The sequence below is a fragment of the Dipodomys spectabilis genome, unplaced genomic scaffold (assembly GCF_019054845.1).
Source record: "Dipodomys spectabilis isolate Male_0828 unplaced genomic scaffold, ASM1905484v1 ptg000273l, whole genome shotgun sequence".
Classification (NCBI taxonomy): Eukaryota; Metazoa; Chordata; class Mammalia; order Rodentia; family Heteromyidae; genus Dipodomys; species Dipodomys spectabilis.
The window spans coordinates 5111373-5133019 of NW_024870950.1; the positions used below are offsets into that span (position 1 = coordinate 5111373).

General features: G+C 40.6%; 1 protein-coding gene across 2 annotated transcripts in view; it reads right to left on the reverse strand.

Annotated features, from left to right (window-relative positions):
• The window catches only part of Hydin (HYDIN axonemal central pair apparatus protein), a 236973-nt gene that overhangs the window by 85419 nt on the left and 129907 nt on the right, over window positions 1-21647 (reverse strand). For both annotated transcript variants that reach the window (XM_042700777.1, XM_042700776.1), the window contains exons 23-27: window positions 7185-7322; window positions 6426-6504; window positions 4409-4519; window positions 3934-4143; window positions 1644-1781 (exon numbers count right to left, since the gene is read on the reverse strand). In XM_042700777.1, the coding sequence (XP_042556711.1) occupies window positions 1644-1781; window positions 3934-4143; window positions 4409-4519; window positions 6426-6504; window positions 7185-7322 (676 nt within the window). The remainder of the gene's footprint in view (window positions 1-1643; window positions 1782-3933; window positions 4144-4408; window positions 4520-6425; window positions 6505-7184; window positions 7323-21647) is intronic.

The following is a 21647-nucleotide window of genomic DNA, read 5'->3' on the forward strand; positions in this document are numbered from 1 at the left end:
AGTTGAACCATGTTCATAGCCTATGACCTGGCAACTCTACTCCTGGGAAAATACTCTAGGAAAATTTCCAGAAGACATGTAGGGGAAAATTCACAGCAGGATTATTTCTAAAAACAAATTATTGAAGGGAAAATCCAAAAGTGTTTTCTTAGGAAAAAGCAAATTTATTTTAAGAAGGGTTGGAAAAGGGATATTATTCAGTAGTAAAAAAACAACTATAGCTACCATACAGCAACAATACAGATGAATCTTAGAAACACAATATTAGGTGACAAAGGAAAATTGCACAGGTTACATTTAATGATGTTATTTATAAACTAAAGCTCCAAGCAAAGCACAATCTCATAGAACAAAACTTCCACAAGGCAAATCTGTTTTCTGTCTCTCCAGTGCTAAAAAATGCTAGAAAAAATAGGTATTTAGAAATGGATAAATTTGTGCTTTAGGACACCTACATGAAATGAAACTATTTTTAAAACAATATTCAGTTACTGGTCATAAGTAAGCAGAAACATGAGATGAGAAAGGAACCAAGGGGCTTTCAGCCTGGACAGGACACTGCATGCACTTCAGTGATAAGCAAAGGCAAACGTACTGGTGCCAGTCTAGATTTAAAAATGGAAGGCTCTGCTTTGGGTGTCTCTGAGGCAAACACAATGATAGATTTCTCTTCTATACACAGAATATGATATAGTAAAGCCTTAAAAATTATGAATCAAGTGAAAAAATAAATCCTAGATCAGTAATCAGAAAATAAAAGAATCACACAGTTAAAATTACCATAGGAAGCAAATCTGACTATCATCTGAAACCTGGGAAAAATAATAGCAAAGTTCCAGTTATATAACTGCTTCATAAGCTTCTCCTCCTCCTCCTCCTCCTCCTCCTCCTCCTCCCCCCCCTCCCCCCTTCTTCTCCTTCTGTTCCTCCTCCCCTTCCTTCTACTCCCCCTCTTCTTTCTTCTCTTCCTCTTCCTCCTCTGACTCCTCTAGCTACCATGTAGCTGTGAATAGAGACATGAACCACTCTGAACTTGTATGCTGAGTTGGACATCTTACTATTTTTCTTGGGATAACCTCAAACTGTGATCTTTCCAATCTCTGCCTCTTAAATAGATTTACAGTGCACACCAGAGGAGAGAAGCTCTCAGGAATCACAAGGGAAATATGAAGACATTAGTGAAAATACAACTTAAAATTTTGTATTTTAAGACAGTCTTGCAATGTAGCCAAGGCTGGCTTCAAACTCACACAGCCCTCCCACCTCAGCCTTCTAAATGCTGGGATTATAGACCTGCCTCACTATATCTGGCTAAAATAAGGTTTCTTCTTTAAAAAATACAATTATATTTAAATAGTTGTACAAAAGAGTTTCAACTCAACATGTTAGTCTGAACACAGTGCATCTTTATTCATAGGTGGTCTTTCTGGTTCCTTTGATATATCTCTGGTACTTGGAAAATGGTTAATATTGTACTTGACAAGTAGTTGTTTAATAAATGAGTGGCCTAGATTTATTTTTATTCCTTCTTAGGTTTTGTTTTTTAAAGTCTTCATTTAAAAAATCACATCACAGTCTTGGAAGTGAATGCTCCACTCATGCCCACCCAGGTGTGTACATACCAGACCTATGTGTTCACTTACCTTGAGAGGCAGAATGAGTGGCACCCCAGGGAGGAGGTTGTCTGGTGAGGACTTGTAGTTATTGAGAACCTTGTACTCGAAGCCAACTTTCCCAGTGTTTTTCAGTGTGATTCGACGCTCTGTGGTATGGTCAAATAGCTAGAGGGGAGAAGAAGGCCTCTGTCACCAACTTGGGAGCTCCTGCTGTTGCCCTGATGAAGGGGAACCAATAGGCATGCCTCACAGACACAGGTTCTACTTTTTGTGAGTCAGACACTGGTCAGTGCCATGTCAGTACCATACCAAGTAGCAGGAAAACCACTGGTCTCAAGATATCTGGGTCATGTCATAGCCTCATTACTAGTATAGCTTAGCTCCAGCCATGAATATGCATCTAATCTCTGTGCCTCAGTTTCCTCACCCCAGGAACTTACATAGAGAAACTTGAAGCTAAGCTTTCTATACTAAGAAGATGCCTTCAGGATGTTATTCTGAAGGAAAAACAGAGGATATGAGTACAGAATGCTCTGGGATGGATTTTTCCCTTTACATAGGGAACCAAAGGTGTATTAGACCAGTCATGTTTTTTTTTTTCCCCCTGAGATTTTCAGCAGCAAGTTGAGTGGGTCTAATAGCCCCTTAGGAGAAGGGGCAAGGACTTGGAGATGAGCCAAAATGATTGCCCAGGGGACCCCAGAGATAAAAAAGGAAGGATATTCCTACTTAGTCAACACATGAAGAGGGTTTCAATTGGTGTCGGGTGAATTTGAATTTATAAACACAATACACACAACTCATGAAGAATCTCATTTTCCTTATTTTTCTACCATATTTGGTCTCTGAGTACATAATATGACATCTAATTGGAAAGAGTTGTACTGACAGAATTTACAATGACCCTCTTCCACAATTACAAACAATGTAATATTATGGCAAGGAGTGCATATAACTAAATGCCAAAAAGATGTAAAGAGAAAGCTAGCTTCGAGATGGAGCTGAGCTGGTTTTTTTTTTTTTTTTTTTTTTTTTTTTTTTTGGGTCCGGTCGTGGGGCCTGAACTCTGGGCCTGGGCGCTGTCCCTCAGCTCTTCAGCTCAAGGCTAGAGCTCTACCGCTTGAGCCACAGCACCACTTCCGGCTTTTTTCTTTTTGCTTATGTGGTGCTGAGGAATCGAACCCAGGGCCTCAAGCATGCAAGGCAAGCGCTCTACCACTGAGCCACCTTCCCAGCCCCTGAGCTGGGTTCTTACAGGATGAATAGGTTTGGGGGTGGCTGATGGGGGATGAGAGGATAATGTGAAGAGGAAGTGTGAAGGAAGAAAGGACTGGGACCAGTGGGTAACCAGCTTGTCCACAATCAAAAGAATGGGAAGGAATGGGTGAATTATGAACAATGAAATTCTTGTGTCAGGAGTTAATAGAGTGGCTCAGGACATGCTCACCCAGATGGAGCAACTTAGCCCTGATCTGTGGATGAAGAGAAAGTAACTGGTGATGACTGATTGAGAGACATCAATGAAATAACCACAACCTCCTAGTGAGACAGATATTGCCAGTCCATTCCTATAATTTAGGTTTGGAGAAATTACGTAAGAAAAAAAGAGAATAGCAAGCACAGTCTTTCTCATTATGACAATACCTTTGCAAATCTGGGATTAACTGGTCTGGGACTGATGGGATAAACACAATTTTGGGAAAATTTATCTGGCAATAATGCTTAAATGCATTGCAACCTTTGTTTGCAAAGAGTCTTTTACAGATCCAGCAGCATTGGCATCACCTGGCGACATGTTAGACATGAAGACTGGCCCTACTGAATCAGAATCAGCACGTGAACATGTTGATTTGTATGCACCATACAACTAGGGACACAATAATTTCAGCATGGCTTTGATAAGGCCCTCATTACAGTGGTAAGGGGTTAGGAATCAGACTAGGATCCCAGTGAGTGAATTAGCCAATACTGGATGCTGCAAGGGAGAGGGCAGCAGAAAAGCTTTGGAGACTGGAAACTGAAGGATGGGATGGAAAGATCACTCTGATGAAAGAAACGGATTGGTTAACCCAGGCTTCTGGGTTGAGACTTGAATGTCAACTATGCTGGAGTTTCAGAAGATGGTGAGAAAATCAGATGAAACATTTGGCAAACAGCTGGCAGCAAAGCTGATCAGGATGGTGGAATCAGATTAGAGGTGGAGGACAGGAGAGATGGACTGGGATGATCAGGATGGCTCAAGACTCAGTTAAGGACAAGGACTATGGTGCATGTTTAAGGCAAACCCCAGAAAATCTCCCCCGATGCTTTGCAGTACCTGTAATCCATAGTTCATATCCTTGGTGTCAAAGGAATAGCTGACCAGGGATGCCTCTCCCTTCAGTGTTATTTCATAGGTGGGTCCTCCTTCCACTTCACACATAACTTTTGCCTGGGCAACTATATCACAATGTCCATAGAAGGTAAAAAATATCTTCTGGCTGCTGTGTGGCCACAGGATACCATAGAGGGGCAAAATGTCAAACACCTGCAGAGAAAGTCATCCTACCTGAAAAAGGTGATCAGGATAATGGCTTACAGGAGGCAAGCTAAGGTCATGTCAATTGACAGTCAAGTTCCTGACTTGTTTGACTCCATAAGAGGTTATTAACTCACTAGGTAAAAAAGCATCTCATGGTAAACAGTGGTCACAGTGCTCTGGTGAGATGCATGTTTGACCTAGGGCTGGGTGCTTGGTCAGCACCAGCCAGTATGAGATGATTTTCAGGAACTACATACAAGGTATTACTTACTTCTTCTATCCCAATGGAAAGCATGTCCTCTAGTTCCAAGTTCCATAGGAGTTCCCGAAATTCTGCTTGGCTCTGGTTTTTATTTGTATCAGTAGGACCATTTTTCATTCTCTAGAAATTAAAGATGTGAGGAGAAGTGAGTGGTCATGAGTCATGGATCATTGAGGTCTCCTCATTACTACCAGAAAAAGGAAGTATGTTGCATAAGATTATAGAAACAGTACATTATTTCCTAGGTAATCAAACAATTGTCAGAATGAACATATGTGGATATTTACTAACAGCAAAACTCTGGAAGCAAACTGATTGTCCATCAATAGATCACTTTAAATAATATTTACATGGTCCTCTATCTATGAAGGATGATGTGCCTTATGGACACCCATATTATTAAATGAAGAAGCACCTCCATTTATGTAGAATTACATAGGCCTTGTGTCTGAAGGTGTTAGTGGGTGTAGTTCATTCCGAGATTTACATATCTAGATATCTATTTGTTGTTTTGTAAACAATTTCAGTTTTTTATATGAATAATGAGATTTGGAAGAGTTTTTTGCTCTTCAGCTCAAGGCTAGCGCTCTACCACTTGAGCCACAGCACCACTTCCGGCTTTTTTGCTTTTTGCTTATGTGGTGCTAGTGAATCGAACCCAGGGCCTCAGGCATGCAAGGCAAGCGCTCTACCACTGAGCCACCTTCCCAGCCCCCAATCTTGAATTTTCTATGTCAAGTAATTTTGAAAATTGGAAAAGAATTAACAACTAAAAGACAAGTGTGTTATATACTCACAGATATTCATCCTAAAAAACTTGAAAAGTTACAGAAACTCCACAGGAATGAAAATGAATCTATCAATCATTCAGTAAATATATGTAGAGTATGTCTGTAGACTATATAGATCTATCTATAGATCTATCTATCTATATATCTACATTTATATTCTGATTTTGCAGATGACATGTCATCTTCCCATGTTACAGAATCTTCACATGTGGGTACATATATATATATATGTTTAAAATATTCAAATTTAAAATATTCCAAAAGGGATATCATAAAAAGAAACAGGATTCCAAGCTCTACTCCCTGGTTCTTCAGTTGTTCCTCTCAGGGTAACTGTCTAGTTCAGATATACTTTGTGTAGTTACTATTCATTTGACTAATATTAATTGATGACTTACTATAAATAATTCTGGGTCCCTGGAGATAAAACAATGTTCAAAGTAGAAACTCTCATGAAGCTTATATTCCATGTATAAGCAAAAATATCTATGTGATTATTTAAGACGAAATAAAGTGCAGTGGTCTAGAGCAAGCTAGAGCCGCCCAGTATGCCAACATCATTGCTGGACAGATATACTGGACAGGGTTGTTGGGAGAAGTAAAAGAGTTAACTTCAACAGTGCTTAGAATAGTGCAAAGCATATACATGTATGTATTGTTTTTTCATATACTTTTTTATCTTGACGTGCATATACCCCACTCTATGCCATCTTTTTTATGTAGTATTTTTCACTTGATCTGTCAGATAGGTACCATATTAGTACATAGAGAACTTAGTATTGACTTGTACAGATGTAATTTAGTTTATTCAATTAGTCTTCTATTGGTGGAATGATGTTGTTTTCAGTTGTTCTTGCTTCTATAAAGTATGGGATATTGTTTTAATACAAGTATTTTTCTTTGCAAATCACTGTCTCTGATAGCTTCTATAGGCCATCATTCTAGAAGAAGAATGTAAGGGTATGCATTTTTACATTCTTGTCATCTTCCCTTTATGATAGAATCACTGAGGAAAAAAATTCTTCCTTTAGTAGCTGCTATCAATTGTCTTTTCTGCTTTAGAGATCTCTGTCCAGGCTCCTCACTGAGGTGGTGGATCCTGGGAGATGTGATTGGGAAGTCATCTAGACCAAGCTACGTTGCCTCATCCCAGCTCAACCCCAGCACTGCTCCTAGCTCTGACTTTGTTTTGGGAAGGACCCTCTACTTGCCACCCCAGGGCAAAGGAATCATACATCTGAGATCAAGGTGGTTGCTTTAGTTTTCTTGAGCTCTTTTTCTTCAGGTCTAGCATCGTCATTTATCAGTATAGTCCTGTAGAGTTTAATAAAATGGAGTCACTCATTTGGTAGCCATCACTACTACCCAGTCTTATTTGTTAACCCTCCCTCCTGCCCCCTCCCTCTTTCCCTCTGCCACACCTCAAAGGAAGGGGAAGTCACACTTAAAGGATATCTTTCTCTTTTGAGCTGACCTTTTGGTCAGCTGGCAGTTCTCCATTGTGTACTGCCCCTAAATGTGCTGTGTAGGCTACTAAACTGGGCAGTTTTTGTTAAAGCCCAATACTTTCCTGGAGCTGATATCAAGCTTATGTCTGATCTGCAGAAAATCCCAGGAAGCTCCAACCATTGGACGTACCCCCAGAGCTCAATGTCACATTTCATACTTAATTGGAGCATTATAAGGACAAAAATGTTGGATGGATTTTCGTATTGGTTTCCACTTGTTAACTGGGACTTAATCTGGCTGCAGGTCTTGGCCCAGGGGATGGGGTGAGGTGAAAGGAGGGTTCAAGATCCCTTGGTTTAGGGCTCTGTGCCTTCCTAAGAGTACAGGCAACTCTCCACTTCCCACCTACAAAGACTAATTGAGACACTTGACTAGTAAATAGTTTGACTCTAAACAGATGAGGAATGGGTACTGGAAGGTAGGAGAGATTAGAGAGAAGCATGCTATTAAAGAAAACTCTATTCTGGGGTGGTGTTTGCACTTACTTAATAGAATCACTCAAATCCATATCTGGGGTGTTTCCCATTGCGACTGCTGGCCAGCTAGTGGTTACTGATGTTGCTGGGACCGACCCTAAGTGGGACATGGGGTTACTGAAGTGCTTCTTCTGCCATGGCACAAACCTGAAAAAAGGTATTGGGGAGGGGCGTGACACAGGTGCACATTAACTTCTGCAAATCAGAGCCCATGAGCTCTCACTTTCAAAGGCTACCTTACAATTCCTAGACAAGGCAGATTTAGAAACCCTACCCTGTACCTCCCCTTGGACTTGACTTGGTTAAGTCCCAGCTAAGGTTATCATTTGCTCCTAAAAATTTCATGATCAGCCATCCAAGTCTGGGTTGAGTCTCAGAGTCCTCTGAATACCCACCGGCCTCTGGAGCCTCTCCTCTCATACTTGTCTTTCCCAGGTGGACCCATTGCAACAATGAGATGTACAAGACGTTATGTCAAAAAACGAACTTTACAACTTTGGCCTGAGGGGTGGGGGTTGGGAAGGGGAGGGATGGGAAGCGATGAGAAGGGGAAACAAAGGAGGCAACAATGCTTGAGAAGAAATGTACTCATTACCTTGCCCATGTAATTGTAATCCCTCTGTACGGTATTTTTACACACACACACACACACACACACACACACACACACACATACACAAAGACTGACAGCTCACTGAGTCACTGAGCACTGGTATCTGATTCAGTGCCTGGCCTGAGGACAATTAGGCCTGCCTAAGGATGATGGGATCTGCTGCCATCATTGGGCTGATGGTTGGGCTGAGATAAGGTGCATCTGAGTCACTTCCTGTCAGTCCTGGAAGCGCAGATTTGGATTTTTGGCACAACCTTGCATCATATGATGTGTCTTCAGTTCCCTGTAAGTGCTTAGAAAACTGCCACCAAAAAGTTTTCCACAGTGGATGTCCCATTTTACACTATCATATATACATTATCATACCTGAAGTATATGAGTTATTATTGGTCCATATCCTTACTCATTCTGGTATTCTTTGTTATGTTTTAGTCATTCAATGATTATATGGTATAATAACATACTGTATATTAATTGATGGATTTATTTTATTTTCTGAGATGATCTTGCCTAGACTATTGAACTCACTATCTTCCTACCACCACTTCCCAAGTGCTGGGTTCATAGGCTTAAGCCACCATGACAACTACATGGACTTAGTTTAAAAGGAAATTTTATATCATTACTACAAATGAAAACCCATTGTTTCCTACCATTGAAAAAAATAAATGGAAAATAACCATGTTATTTTCTTGCCTAGTGAAGGAACTAAACTGAGCCTTCCTTCCTCATTATTAAGATGGTGCTAGTACCATCTGAGGCTGAACTTCCTACACCTAGAGAACTATGCATGCTTGGAGGGCTGGATCCTGCATGTTCCTTTTTTTTTTTGGTTGGGTGTAGGGCCTGGGTGCTGTTTCTTAGCTCTTCAACTCAAGGATAACGCTCTACCACTTGAGCCACAATGTCACTTCTGGTTCTCTGAGTGGTTTTTTGGAGATAAGAGTCACATGGAGTTTGCTGCCTGGGCTGGCTTTGAACCTTGATCCTCAGATCTCAGCCTCCTGAGTAGCTAGGATTACAGGTGTGAGCCACCAATGCCCAGCTTCTTTTTATTAAAACTGTTTTTTTTTTGTTTTTTCACTGACACTGAGCTACATCTCAACCCAGGAAGTTTCTTCTTTACATCCCCAATGCACAGAATCTAATACACAGAGAATGAGCTCAATAGATGTTGAATGAGTGAATAAATGTATATATGAGTGTTTGGGTGGGTGAATGAGAATAGTTGAGCAGCATACAGATAATCTGACTGTTCTACACAAGCACCTCTATCTGCATGGCCTTAAAGAAGTAAGAAAAAGTTCTTTTCATCCTTTCCAGACCATAGGTCTCTAGATAGTGGCCAAAGCCACATCATTCTGGGAAGAGGACTTCTAGCGGGTGGGTGCTGGAAAAATCTTCTGGGAAACTTGTTGCAATAAATCTTTTTAAAACTTTGTGGGCAAATTCTGATCTGAGAGGCCTCAAGACGGGCCCAGGAATCAGTTTTAAGTCTTCCCAGGTGCTTCTGTTGGACAGCAAGATTGGTAAGTCACTGTGACAGCCCAGGACAGAGCTGATAATTAATGTGGGGTTTGCACTGTAGCTGTACCAGCTAGGGACAGTGAGAATAGCAAAGGACAATTCTGAGCCCTTATTAAATCACCCCAGGTCTGCAGAGATGCCTGGGGGACATCACTGCACATATAACAGTACTCTCTAATCCACCATTTGTACCCCCTGGGGTGATGTGTGGAATGAAGAGAGAGCATGTGGGACCATTTGTCAAGGAAAAGGACAACGCTGTGCAGTATCTGCCCACATGAGGAAAAACAACACCTTAGCTGACACTGATACCTGGACAACTGGGAAAGGGTAGGTCCTTTGGAAACAGAGAGAAGGTTAACACAGCCCTTCTTGATGATAGGCAAAGCTACAGGAGACAGGGAGACTTTTGTCAGAACAGAAGCCTTAACTTACTAAAATTGGAAAACCTGATTAAAAAAAAGAAAAGAATATCAGCTGAGTACCAGTGGATCATGCCTGTAATCCCATCTAGTCAGGAGGCTGTGATCCGAGGACCTTGGTTTGAAGCCTGCCCAGGTAGAAAAGATTGTGAGACTCATATCTCCAATTAACCACCAAGAAGCCAAGGTGGAAAAGCTAAGGGACAGTGCCCAGGCCTTGAGTTCAAGTCCTAGTACCAGCACACACATACACCCAAAAAAAGACAACCAAGTCTTTTTTTGTTTGTTTATTTTGGATCAGATTTCATTTTGCCTCCAGACATAGGTGATTACTTTCTTTCTATGCTGACCTGAACACAATTAGATCCCATTATTTCAAAAAGAGAGTGCATAGCAAAAAGGAAAATCAATATTGCTCCTAATCCAGAGCTAATATCAGAATCCCAGGAGGAACCAGTAGAGGACATCCCTTGGACTGTGACAACATTGCACAAATGTCAAATCCATGCTGACCAGCAGTTCTGGCCTGTGCTCAGCAGTCTTCCTCTTTCTGTTTTATTTTGAACTCTTTGGTAAGGATCAATAGAAAACCATTTGTGCTGCAAATTAAAATTAAAAAGTACACTACACTCCTTTCCCGTTTCCCCCTCACTGCAAACAGAATTGCGCCAAAATAAAAACCTGGAGAACAAGTTTACAGGTGAGTTATTAGTGTGTGCCAGCGTTCATTGTGTGTTTGCAAATGGGAACATTCACTTAAGGGACAGAGCCCAGGCTCCAAATTCAAGCCCCGGTAGCAGCATGCACACACATGTGTGTACATGCACGCATGCGCGTGTGCTTGCACACACATGTAAATTGGAAGCCATAACACAAGAAAATAGAATGCATTGTTTAGAACATTTCCAAATTATAATCTAGGTAGGAAAAATGAGACACCTATGACCTTGCCCTTGAAATGATCTTCCACAAGTTTCGCTATGAGGTGAGTGTGGTGAGTCCTTTGCTATGAAGGACTGTGACCAGAATCCACCAGAAGCACTCTTGACAGTTATCTATGTGTAATGGTCACTTCTAGTAAAGCTCCAGAAGGTGTCCCCACTGCTACATGCTCTTAGAAAGGCCACCAAATATCAGCAAGCTGTAAAATTGTCCTTAAAATCTGATCAGCTTCAAAACTCTTGAGAAATACTTTCAAAGCAGGAAGGTTTTACAAGTCAATATTTTTTGGAATGTCTGACCTCCCATAGACTTAGCTTGCTTTGGAGGAATTTTAATTAATATAAACATGGAGATACATCAAACAAACTTTTTATGAATCCTATCACTAAAAGAAGCAGACACAACCCAGGTTCAGATATGCACTCATACTTTCCACTGATTTCTTTCAAAGCCAGCTTAACTCTCACTGAATCTCCAAAAGCTTGATGCTCTCTGCTGATATTAAAGGTGGTGGAAAATATTTTAAAAAGAATGAATCCATAATAAGGTGATTAGGGTTCTTTTATAACAACATGAAAGCAGGACAAAAAGTTGTGTAACATTCAAAATCGAAATGATAAACAGTCTAACTCATTTATCTATGGAGTAACAGAGCCTGTACTTCAGACATTTGGACTAAAATGAATTGCAAATAGAAGCAAATTACATGGTCCCAATATGGGGGAGACTTTTAACTTCAATACAAAGTAGGCTAAGGGCCTACCTCTTCCCTGTTCTGTCTCTCTTTGCCTTTGGTCACATAGGTGCTACAAAGACTACAAAGTGCTACAAGGCCCTCTTTGTCTCTGGAAGATCAGATTTGCTCTCTCTTTGGTCCCTGAGGCTAATCTCATCTCCTGGTTAGGTAAATTAGCAGACTTCTCCTAGCAGGGAGGGAGAGTCTTGGTAGATGGGCTTTAGGAGGCCTAAAAGACCCCAGAGAATTCTAGAAACATAGAGTATAAAGTAGCCCATGTTCTCTTTTACAGGGAATCTTAATTTACCAACAATGACCTATTTGTAAAAGGGGTAATGAGACATGGACATTCATTTTATTATTATTGTTATACCATACACATATGTTATACCACATTTGTGTATATCATGTAATTTTACACCAAAAAGAGAGCGGTATCAAGGCACATGTGAAGTGAGAAAGATCCACTGTGGCTAATGAAGTCATTACTGACCTAGAGAGGCTGTTGCAGTTAAGTGGAGGTCAGAAGCCATTGGGTGAAACAGGGTTGGGCAGTCAATAGGAATGATAAGTGTGGTCCACTTTGTTAGTTTCCTGTTACAGAGTTGTTGTTTAACACAACCAGAGAACCAAGAGAAGGGCTTTCTAAGTCATGATGCCTTCATTCTGATGACAAAGGGACAGTGAGCATGATGCTGAGGTTGTTGATAAAGCGTCAGATAGGAGGCTTGGTCCTGAAAAGCGGAAGATGCTACAAAATTGTGAGTTACAAAAAAAGCGAGGGGCTCTTCTTTTGCCAGAGGCAAAAGAAATGAACTGATGAAACTCAGCATGAAGAAAAGCCATTGTCCATGAGCTAAAGCCAGGGGGAGGGAAACCAGAGGGAAGACAACCACCAACCAAGAGCAGGGAGAGGAGGGTGGTGGAGAGAGGATCCTGGACAGGACCAGGGTGAGAAGAGCTGGTACCAAATAGGTTCCAGGAGGGGAAGACACAGAACTGAGGGAAAATGTCACAAAACCAGACAGGCTCAAAAGCAGAGCATGCATGGCCTTGGGAATCAGTTCCTGATAGACTTTTCTAGTTGCTTTCCAAAGTGATTAAAACAGCAATGTCTTTGCTGCTGTTCCTCCACATCCTCAACAGTGTGTGGTACAGGCATATTTGATTTTATCCCATCTGGTAGGTATGTGACAGTGTCTAGCTGTTGCTTTCATTTCCATTTTCAAGATGACTAATGAGATGGAACGCCTTTTTGTTCTTTATTGGTGGCTTAGATTTCTTCTTCTGTGAAATAACTGCCCATCATGTTCTCAGTTTTAAATTCAATTATGTCTTTTCCTTCTAAGCCATTCCTTCAGTGTAATGTATACTATTCATTTGAAGATAATATGTATGCTAGGAATTTCTCTCTTGTCTTTCACTCTTTTCCTTTTTTGATGAATAAAAGTTCTCAAGTTAATGGATAAGTTATAAAAAAATTTTGTAAGTTTTGTGCTTTTGTTTGTATGTTACTTAAGAATTTCTTGCTTATTCAGAGAGTAAAGAATCATTCTATATTTTCTTTAAATTTAAAAACATTGACTTTTACATTTATATCTTTAATCTAGAGGGAATTTCTTGTATGGGTTAAGTTTAGGGACCCTTTTTTTATATATAGATTGTTCCTGGATCATTTATTCAATAGGCCACACCTTCTCTGTTTGACAATTTCAATATTGTTAAATTCTCCTATGTTTATGGGACTGTTTCTGGACTTTTTGCTATTGTGTTTTCCTGAGAGCAAAGGAATAAAAATTATGCACAAATATACTATTAACTTTTAACATTCTGAAGGGACTCCTCCCTTTCCTACTTCAGAAAAAAAATTAGGATAAACCTGTCAGGATTTTGGCTAGAACTACATTGTGGCTATAGATTGCTTGGAGAAGAAATGATATCTACTAAATCAAGTTGTTTGAACCAATGCAAAAACTATGCATTACCATTTGCTTAGGTCTTCTTTAATGCTTTTAGTTTGATATATTCTTAAGTAGTTTGTTTTATTGTGTTTAATTTTTTGCTATAGAAATGCAGCAGATTTTTATAATTTTATATCAATTTATTCTTCTCTCTGAATTGATTAATAATTTCTCTGTAGATTATTTTGAGCTTTCTATGTAGATAATCATGACATAGTGTTTGCATTTTATTTATTTTTGTGTCTTCTTGTACTGGCTAGCATCATTAGTAACTGTCTTTTCACTGATATTTCCTAGTTTCTCCAGAACTTCCTTAGCATTTCCATGACATATATTTTATATCATTTCTCACTTTTATATTTTGTGTTCTTTTTTAGGGGTGCCCTCTAAAATTAACATATAGTTGTAAGTAAAATCTAGAAACACAATGTTTTAGCTTGTTTTATTTATATTGATTTCATTTTATTTCTACCATCTTATTATTCACTTTTTATTTATTTAACTCTATCTCTCTCATGTTACCCTCCCTACCTTTGAAATTTCTTTTAGATATTTTTCCTTCATTAAAATTTTTCCTCTTCTATATACTTTTATTTCTTATCTCTAATAAGAATTATCATTATCTAAACTTTGTCATTTTTCTTCTCCAGAAATTCAAAGACTTTCAGATTTTAATCCCTTCCTTTCTCATATACGTATGTATATGCATTCACACACAAATATTTGCTTGCTTGCTTGATTTTTTTGGGGGGGGGTCTGGTCGTGGGCCCTGAACTCTGGGCTTGGCGCTGTCCCTCAGCTCTTCAGCTCAAGGCTAGCGCTCTACCACTTGAGCCATAGTGCCACTTCCGGCTTTTTTTTCTTTTTGCTTATGTGGTGCTGAGGAATCGAACCCAGGTCCTCATGCATGCAAGGCAAGCGTTCTACCACTGAGCCACCTTCTCAGCCCCTGCTTGCTTGATTTTTGAGTCAAGGTCATGTTGGCCTTGAACTCACAATCTTCCTACCATAGCCTGTCTAGTGCTGGGATTACAGTCATGTACCATCATGTACCTGGATAGTATTATACTATTCAAAGTTTATGCATATTATTATTATTTTATAGAGTTATTGATAGCTTACGTTTACCCATAAGTACACCATTTTCTTATTTGAGAAATTATTATTTCTTTTCAGACATTATGTCTGGCATAGTTTTTCTCCTTCCTGAAGTACAGCTAGTTGTAATGTCTTTTGCAGAGGGTCCAGTGAGAATGGCCTCTGGATGGTCTGTTGGTCTAAGAGTTGTTGTTTCTGCTGACAGGTTCTTGGCAGCTCATGTCACTCCCTTACTTACAACCCTCCCATAGCTTGTCACCACATTTTGAAAACAAAACAACAAAGACAAAAACAAAAAATTAAACTCCATGGCATGTCTTACAACACCCTAAGTAGCCTGCCTTGTAGAACTTTCCAGCCAAATCATTACCATTCTTCCTGATGGCAGCTTTCTGCTCCCATAGCCTTGCTTGTTTGTTTTTCCAAATGCTGCCTCCTAAGTTAACTGATTCCTAAATTGAATGCTGTCATGGGCTAAACTGTTCTCCCCTGAATTTCCTCCATTGAAGTCCTAATCTCCAGTAACTCAGAATATGATAATATTTGGAGTCATTCTTTTCAGAGGTAGTTAAAATGAAGTCATTAGAGTGGGTCCTAACCCTATATGAGTGGAGAAGTCCTAGATGTATACCGGGTGAAGCTGATGTGAAGATGCAGAGAGGATGGGCCTGGGAAGGAGTTAGTCCTGTGGACACCTTGATTGCAGGCTTATAGTGTCTGGAACTGTGAGAACACCTACTTCAGTTCTTTAAAACACCCAGTCTATGATAATTTGTTATGGAAACTCAAACTGTTACAAAAACTTTTGTCCACTCCTGCATGCCTTAAACAAACAAACAAATTAAACTGGCGTTTTAGTGTGCTATATTACTGGAAATGAAAATGTTCCCTTTGTCATCCTCCTATCCCTTAAACAATTCATTCTTGTTTATGTGGCTGTTTTCTTTTGAATATCTTGCCTTTCTTGCCTCCTGGTCTGAGTCCTCCAATTCTGCCTACTCTTTAAATAGAAGTGCTATTCTTGGTCCTTTAGAAGAACAGGATGGGAACAAACGAGCACAAGTATCTTGCCACCCCAGCTCCTCCTCTGCAAAGCAAAAAGGGCAAGGGCTGAGGAAGATGAGACCACAGAACCACCAAACTCACGTGCTCTTGTGGGACAGAGCAGGGTTCAGATCTTCTCCCTCACCATGGCCATTTCCTATTTCTTCCAGAAGTTCTTAAACAGATGGGACTCAGGCCCACAGGGCTGTAATATGTCATGAGGAACTAAGTTGTATGACAAAGATTTACAAATGGGTGTAAAAAATAGATAGCCACACACATTCCTAGAGTCCTGTTTACTGGGAATGATTCTGTTATCAATCTGCTGCCACATAGCACCTTCCCACTCACCAGGCCTCATGTTGAAGGAGCCCAAGTTTCTATTTTCTACACTAATTTTTACTCTATGAGGGAGGGGCAGCATCAGCTTCTTATGGAGCTATATCACAATATTTCCTTGTCACAGACCTTTGATTCCCCACCATTAACAATCCTAGAATACTTTCTTCCATATGGCAAAACTATACATCCAGTACTGCCTTCAACCCAAACTCGAGGCAACAACCTAGATGTACCTCTTTCTAATCACATCTAGCCATTCAGGAAGTTTTCTATCCATTCTTCCTTTACAGTATCTCTGGGCTGGCTATAGATCATGAAAGCTTTCTTAGTTACCAAGGACCCTGATGGTCCAGCTTTGGCCATGTAGCCCAACTTCAGGATCTTACTGATCAGTATCTCTTTTTCCATTCTTCGTGAAGTGAGTTTAAGGCTATTTCAACTTCCTTGTTCTTTGCTTGTTTCTCTTTGCTTAGGCCAATTTGATTCTTCAAAAGGCCAGCATGGTTTTTTCTCAATGTTTATGATTTTTTTTTTTTTGTTGGTTGTGGAGCTTGAACTCTGGGCCTGGGGGCGCTGTCCCTCAGCTCTTTAGCTCAAGGCAAGCACTCTACCACTTGAGCCACAGAACCACTTCCGGCTTTCTGATGGTTTATTGGAGATAAGTGTCTCACTGACTTTTCTGCCTGGGCTGGCTTTGAACTCAGATCTTAGCCTCCTGAGTAGCTAGGATTACAGGCATGAGCCACTGGTGCCTGGCTACAATGTTTATGAATTTTAAGCAAAAGACTTAAAAGGGAGGTCCTGCAATGGCTTTCTGGCCAGCATTGTGATTATCCATGTGTGGTGTCAGAAGAAAGGGCCAGCTGCGAATTTGTCTCTCAGTTTTCAAGGACAGGGAAATTTCAGGGTAGGTATAGGCTATGTCTCCATAACTGTCATTTGGGGTGTAGTGATCTCTAAAAATGCCCTTGGGACACAATCCCACTTATTGTATCTGTCAACTTTTGAACTAAGGATTCAAGGGCAGACTGGGAACCCCACCCAAGAGGCTCCTGCCCACCACTGGGCACCTGATCCTCTAGGGCCATTTACCCACATAGGAGACCTTATGAGCTTTACCACTGCAATTCTTCATTGGGTAATATTTGCAACATGGAAAAGTACAAGGCAAGGTGCTTTCTAATTGTGAACAAACTGAAGCTGTGGGATTTTACAAGCCTTTTAAAAAGAACTAGTTGTGAACTCTTGATAGGCAAAGACTGCTTCCTACTTAATCTTTCTCTCTTTCTCCCTCTCTTCCTTCCTTCCTTCCTTCCATCCTCCCTTCCTTCCTGCCTCTTATGCTTATTCTGAGTACTCCTTGTAAAATTAGAATAATAACAGTATTTCCTAAATAAGTACTATGTAAATAAGGCCATGGGAAAGACTAAACAAAGCTACCCTTGGAAAGGTCTGACATACAGGAAATGCCTACCCATCTGCCTTGTGCCCCATGAGTAGTTTCCATGCTTGTCTCTACTGGTTTATTATCTCCCACTGGATGGGGATATGTCTTATTTATGTCTATAATCCCCATGGCATAATTATTTGGATATAGTACTCAGCAGAAGAGTCGTTTGGGTGAAAATGCACACACAGTAATAAAATACAAAGAACAATGTGCTATGATATGTCAGAAGACAATGGTTAAGGTAGGGGTTTTTCAGTCAATACTCAAATAGAGCCTCAGATTCACATGGGCTCTGACACCTGGCCTTAATTTCAATGAAGTCATTGACTCTTAGCCCCCGGGGTTGTTATAGGACATGTAATAAGGTCACAGTGGTGCCTATTACATAGGAGCTACTCAGTTATAGCTACTGCACTTGGACAGAGCTGTACCAGAACTGTGGAATCTTTCTTTCTCCTCCCCCAATATCTCCATATTGAGCATCCCACCACTTGCAGCTTTCTATTGAAAATATTTCCTACTTGAGATACTTTCTTTGTGTTCTAGAAAGCTGTTAAGAAAAACTTTTTTCCTCTCTCATAATAGAGATGTGAATTTTCTCACACTGTATTGGCGGTCTTGTTCTAAGGCCTCAAAAGTAAGCATGCAATCTTTTATATGAAAGATCAAAACTGCAGAACTAGAAAATATAAAGGTGCCTTCACAGCTGGTGCTCAGGGCTCCATGGTGACAGAGACATATTGGGAGCGAAGCCTCATGGTAAATTGTTTTTCCAGCATCTGAATGGTATTCCTTATTATGAAGTCCCTAGGACACTGGCAAGGTGATCTTGTTCCTCTGATACCCTTTTAAACAGGTAGCACCTGATTTCATAATTAGATGTTCATGTTTTGCTTAGACCAGCAAAGCAAATATGATAGGCCTTTATCAGTCATTAAGATACTTTATGATCATTATATTTTATTTTATACTGCCTGGCACTGATGGTAAGTCAAACTCAGAGGTCCAATTTTTAACCAGCACACTGGGTTCACTACAAAACTATGTGTATTTTGAAAGAAAATAAAATAAAGAACCACATGCCCCTTAAACAGTTTTATTTTCTTGTTAGACTCTTGGACAAAGTAAAGAACTCTCTTGCTCATAGGTCTGGGCTTATCTGGCTGCAGGCCTTATGTTGACTTTGATGAATACAACTTGGCATAACAAAGAACTTTCTATACTTTATCAGAAGGAAAGGGAATCTAAGTCTATCATTTTGATATCTAAGGATGCTATAGCTCAAATCAGTTCGGATTCTGGGGGTAGCACTTGTAAAGGAATGAAGGAGAGAGAGGAAACAGCCATCTATTTGGGAGTGATCAGCATATTTTGGGGACACATGTACTTTATAGATATCTTTCACTTAATCTTGACTATAATTCTAAGCTTCTAGATTACCTGCATTTTATAGGGCACAAGTCACAGGACACAAGGTCACAAGGCTAGAGCTGGATTTCCAGTCAGCCAACTCCACAGACCAGAATTTCAACTACAATAAACACCACATCTTAGAACTAAGCTCCACTTCCAAAGCAGTAGAAACTGAGGAATTATGAAGACACAGACGAAAGCAAACAGAATGAGGCTTTTCCCTACTTTTCTGCAGACCTTCTACCTCCTTTTCCAATCACAATATTGGAAACTGGCACACATCACAGAAAAATCAATGTGGGAAGAAGCTTCAGGAAATGGCTTCATTAGGTTCTTGCATTTGATTTATTCATTTATGATTTGGAAATGAAAAGCCAAAGTGGTCCATGGAGACCACTTGTCCCTCATACTCAATTCTAGTACCTCCTTAGTTGTGTGGCTCCCAAATTGGGTAGAGATGTGCCCAGCCTCATTGTTGCATGGCTCCCTAAGGGTTGGATCTCTACCCTGACTTCTTAAAAGTAAGTGTAGGCATTTTCTTGCACTCCTGTCTTACACAGGTGCCAGTGAAGCATCGTGTCTTTGTCGTGCTGCTCAGTTAGACTGATGAGATAGACTCAGCCTGTCTGAAGAGACAAGCTTGTTGTCCCCAAAGTGACAGTTTTGACAGCAGACACACCTGGCCCTTATCCTTCATGACAGCATCCTCATTACATGTGTATGTGTGGGCGAGATGGGTTGGGAATAGACTGTCATTTACTGTGACAGATCTAGAATCCTGTCATGGATTCGAGCTCACAGGAATCAGTCTGTAAGGCCTGTCCTGCTTCTGAGTATTGGCTTAGGACACTAGTCTAACTTACTTGTATCTTTGTTTTTATGTGATGTGAGGGCAAGCTGGAAAAAACAAGAGTTATGCTTTAAGTGAGTAGGAATAGTCCACATATTCACACGGGCATACTCATGTAAGCACTTGCACACACATGCGCTCATATGTTGCTGCAGATGTATGTACCCACCCATAATCGAAAAACAACCTTTTCTTATACTTTTGTTTCTCTTATGAACTGCAAGACTCAGAAGAATTCTAATCAGAAAAAGAAAGGTAAGTGTTGATATATCTGATAAAAGTGAACTTTAGCCATTTTTTGGGTGTTTTTCTAATGGTCTACAAGAGACAGTCTATCTGGAGGGCAGGTGGCATTCTTTTTCATCTATTCTAGTTGACATTTATGCCTTGAGCTTTTCAATTTGGCAGGTGCCAGGAAGCTGACAGAAAAGAATCAGTTATGAAAGCCTTTCTCTCTCTGTCTCTTTGTCTCTCTCTCTCTGTCTGTCTCTGTCTCTGTCTCTCTCTCCAACACCACAGAAGACAGAAGTTGGTTAACTAAAGAATACTTTGAGTGCTGGGCGCCGGTGGCTCATGCCTATAATCCTAGCTACTCAGAAGGCTGAGATCTGAGGATCACTGTTCAAAGATAGCCCGCGCAGGAAAATCCGTGAGACTCTTATCTCCAATAAAACCACTAGAAAGCCAGAAATGGCACTGTGGCTCAAGTGGTAGAGCACTTGCCTTGAGCTGAAGAGCTGAGGGACAGGGTCCAGGCCCAGAGTTCAAGCCCCACGACTGATAAAAAAAAAAAAAAGAATACTTTTTGAGGCCCCAGTCTGTGCTGAAGGTGGTTCTAGGCTTTGAGGCTCCAGAAGTGATAGTATGGATGTGCTCATTTAACTCAGGGGGGCTAAGAGCATACTGGGAAGCTGGACACTGAACCCCAAGTATAAATGTTAATGAATATCATCAAGGAGATGACCAAGTCTGAGAACACCTCGTTGGGAAAGGACACTGACGCTTTGAGGAGGGAGCAGTGGGGGAGCCACATGGGAATTGAGAAGAGCTTCCAGCAGGCGGGGGTGTGGGGGGGGGTGGGGGGGGTGGACAGGAAGGGCATTGGATGGGCTGAGGTACTAAATGGACAGAGGTTGGCATGTAAGGTAATCAACAAGGATAATTAATGTGCTGTGTGTTGGAAAGAGAGCCAGCAAGGAAGAAGACAGAGAAGAACTAGGTACCAGTACATGCTAGCCCTTATAGAATATCATGTTAGGATTTTCTATTTGAGTCTAAGAATCCTGAGTGACTTGAGTTATTTCAGGCTTGACCCAGGACCAGCATATACTCACTGTCACTGGAGAATGGACTGTGTTGCATATGTAGAAGGAAAAAAGCCTTGCTAGGCTTGTTACAATGGTACAAGTAATGTGTGATGTTGACCAGAAACAGGAACAGAGCAGAGGAAATGGAACAAGGTTTCTAGATGCTGAATAGGCAGAACTTGAAGAAGAGCTTGATGGGTGAGTGGAGTTAAGGAGAGGGAAAACATCTGATTCTTCCATAAAAATGGGGAGCAGGGAACATAGGAGAGGCAAGTAGGAACAGGAGGAGAACCAGAGTTTATGTGAGGCATATTAGCTATGAATCACCTGAGAGACATCTAAGAGAAGATGTTAGGAACACAATGAACTTAGGAATCTAGGGTACACATTTAAAGTCCTCAGTAAGAGTTCTGACTGAAGCTATCCGGGCGAGTCAAATGATAAGAAGAGTAGAGGGCCTAGGACAGTGTTTGAGTTCTATGATTCCAGTGCAGTGATTACTTGCAGAGAGTTAAGGAGAAGTGGTTGAAGGGAGACAAGGAAAAGTAGGAGAATATGGTGCTCTGTTCTGCAAGCCAAGAAAGAAATGTTGGTTAACTGCACTGGATGTCATGAGTTACCACTCTAAACAAAATGAAACAAAAACCCAAATGACTGTGACATTCTCTTGATTAATAAATCTCACCACTATTTACACCTTTCTTCACTAGTGTTTAAATTCCTTGTGGAATACCAGAAGTCATATACCATTGCCAAGACTCTCCATA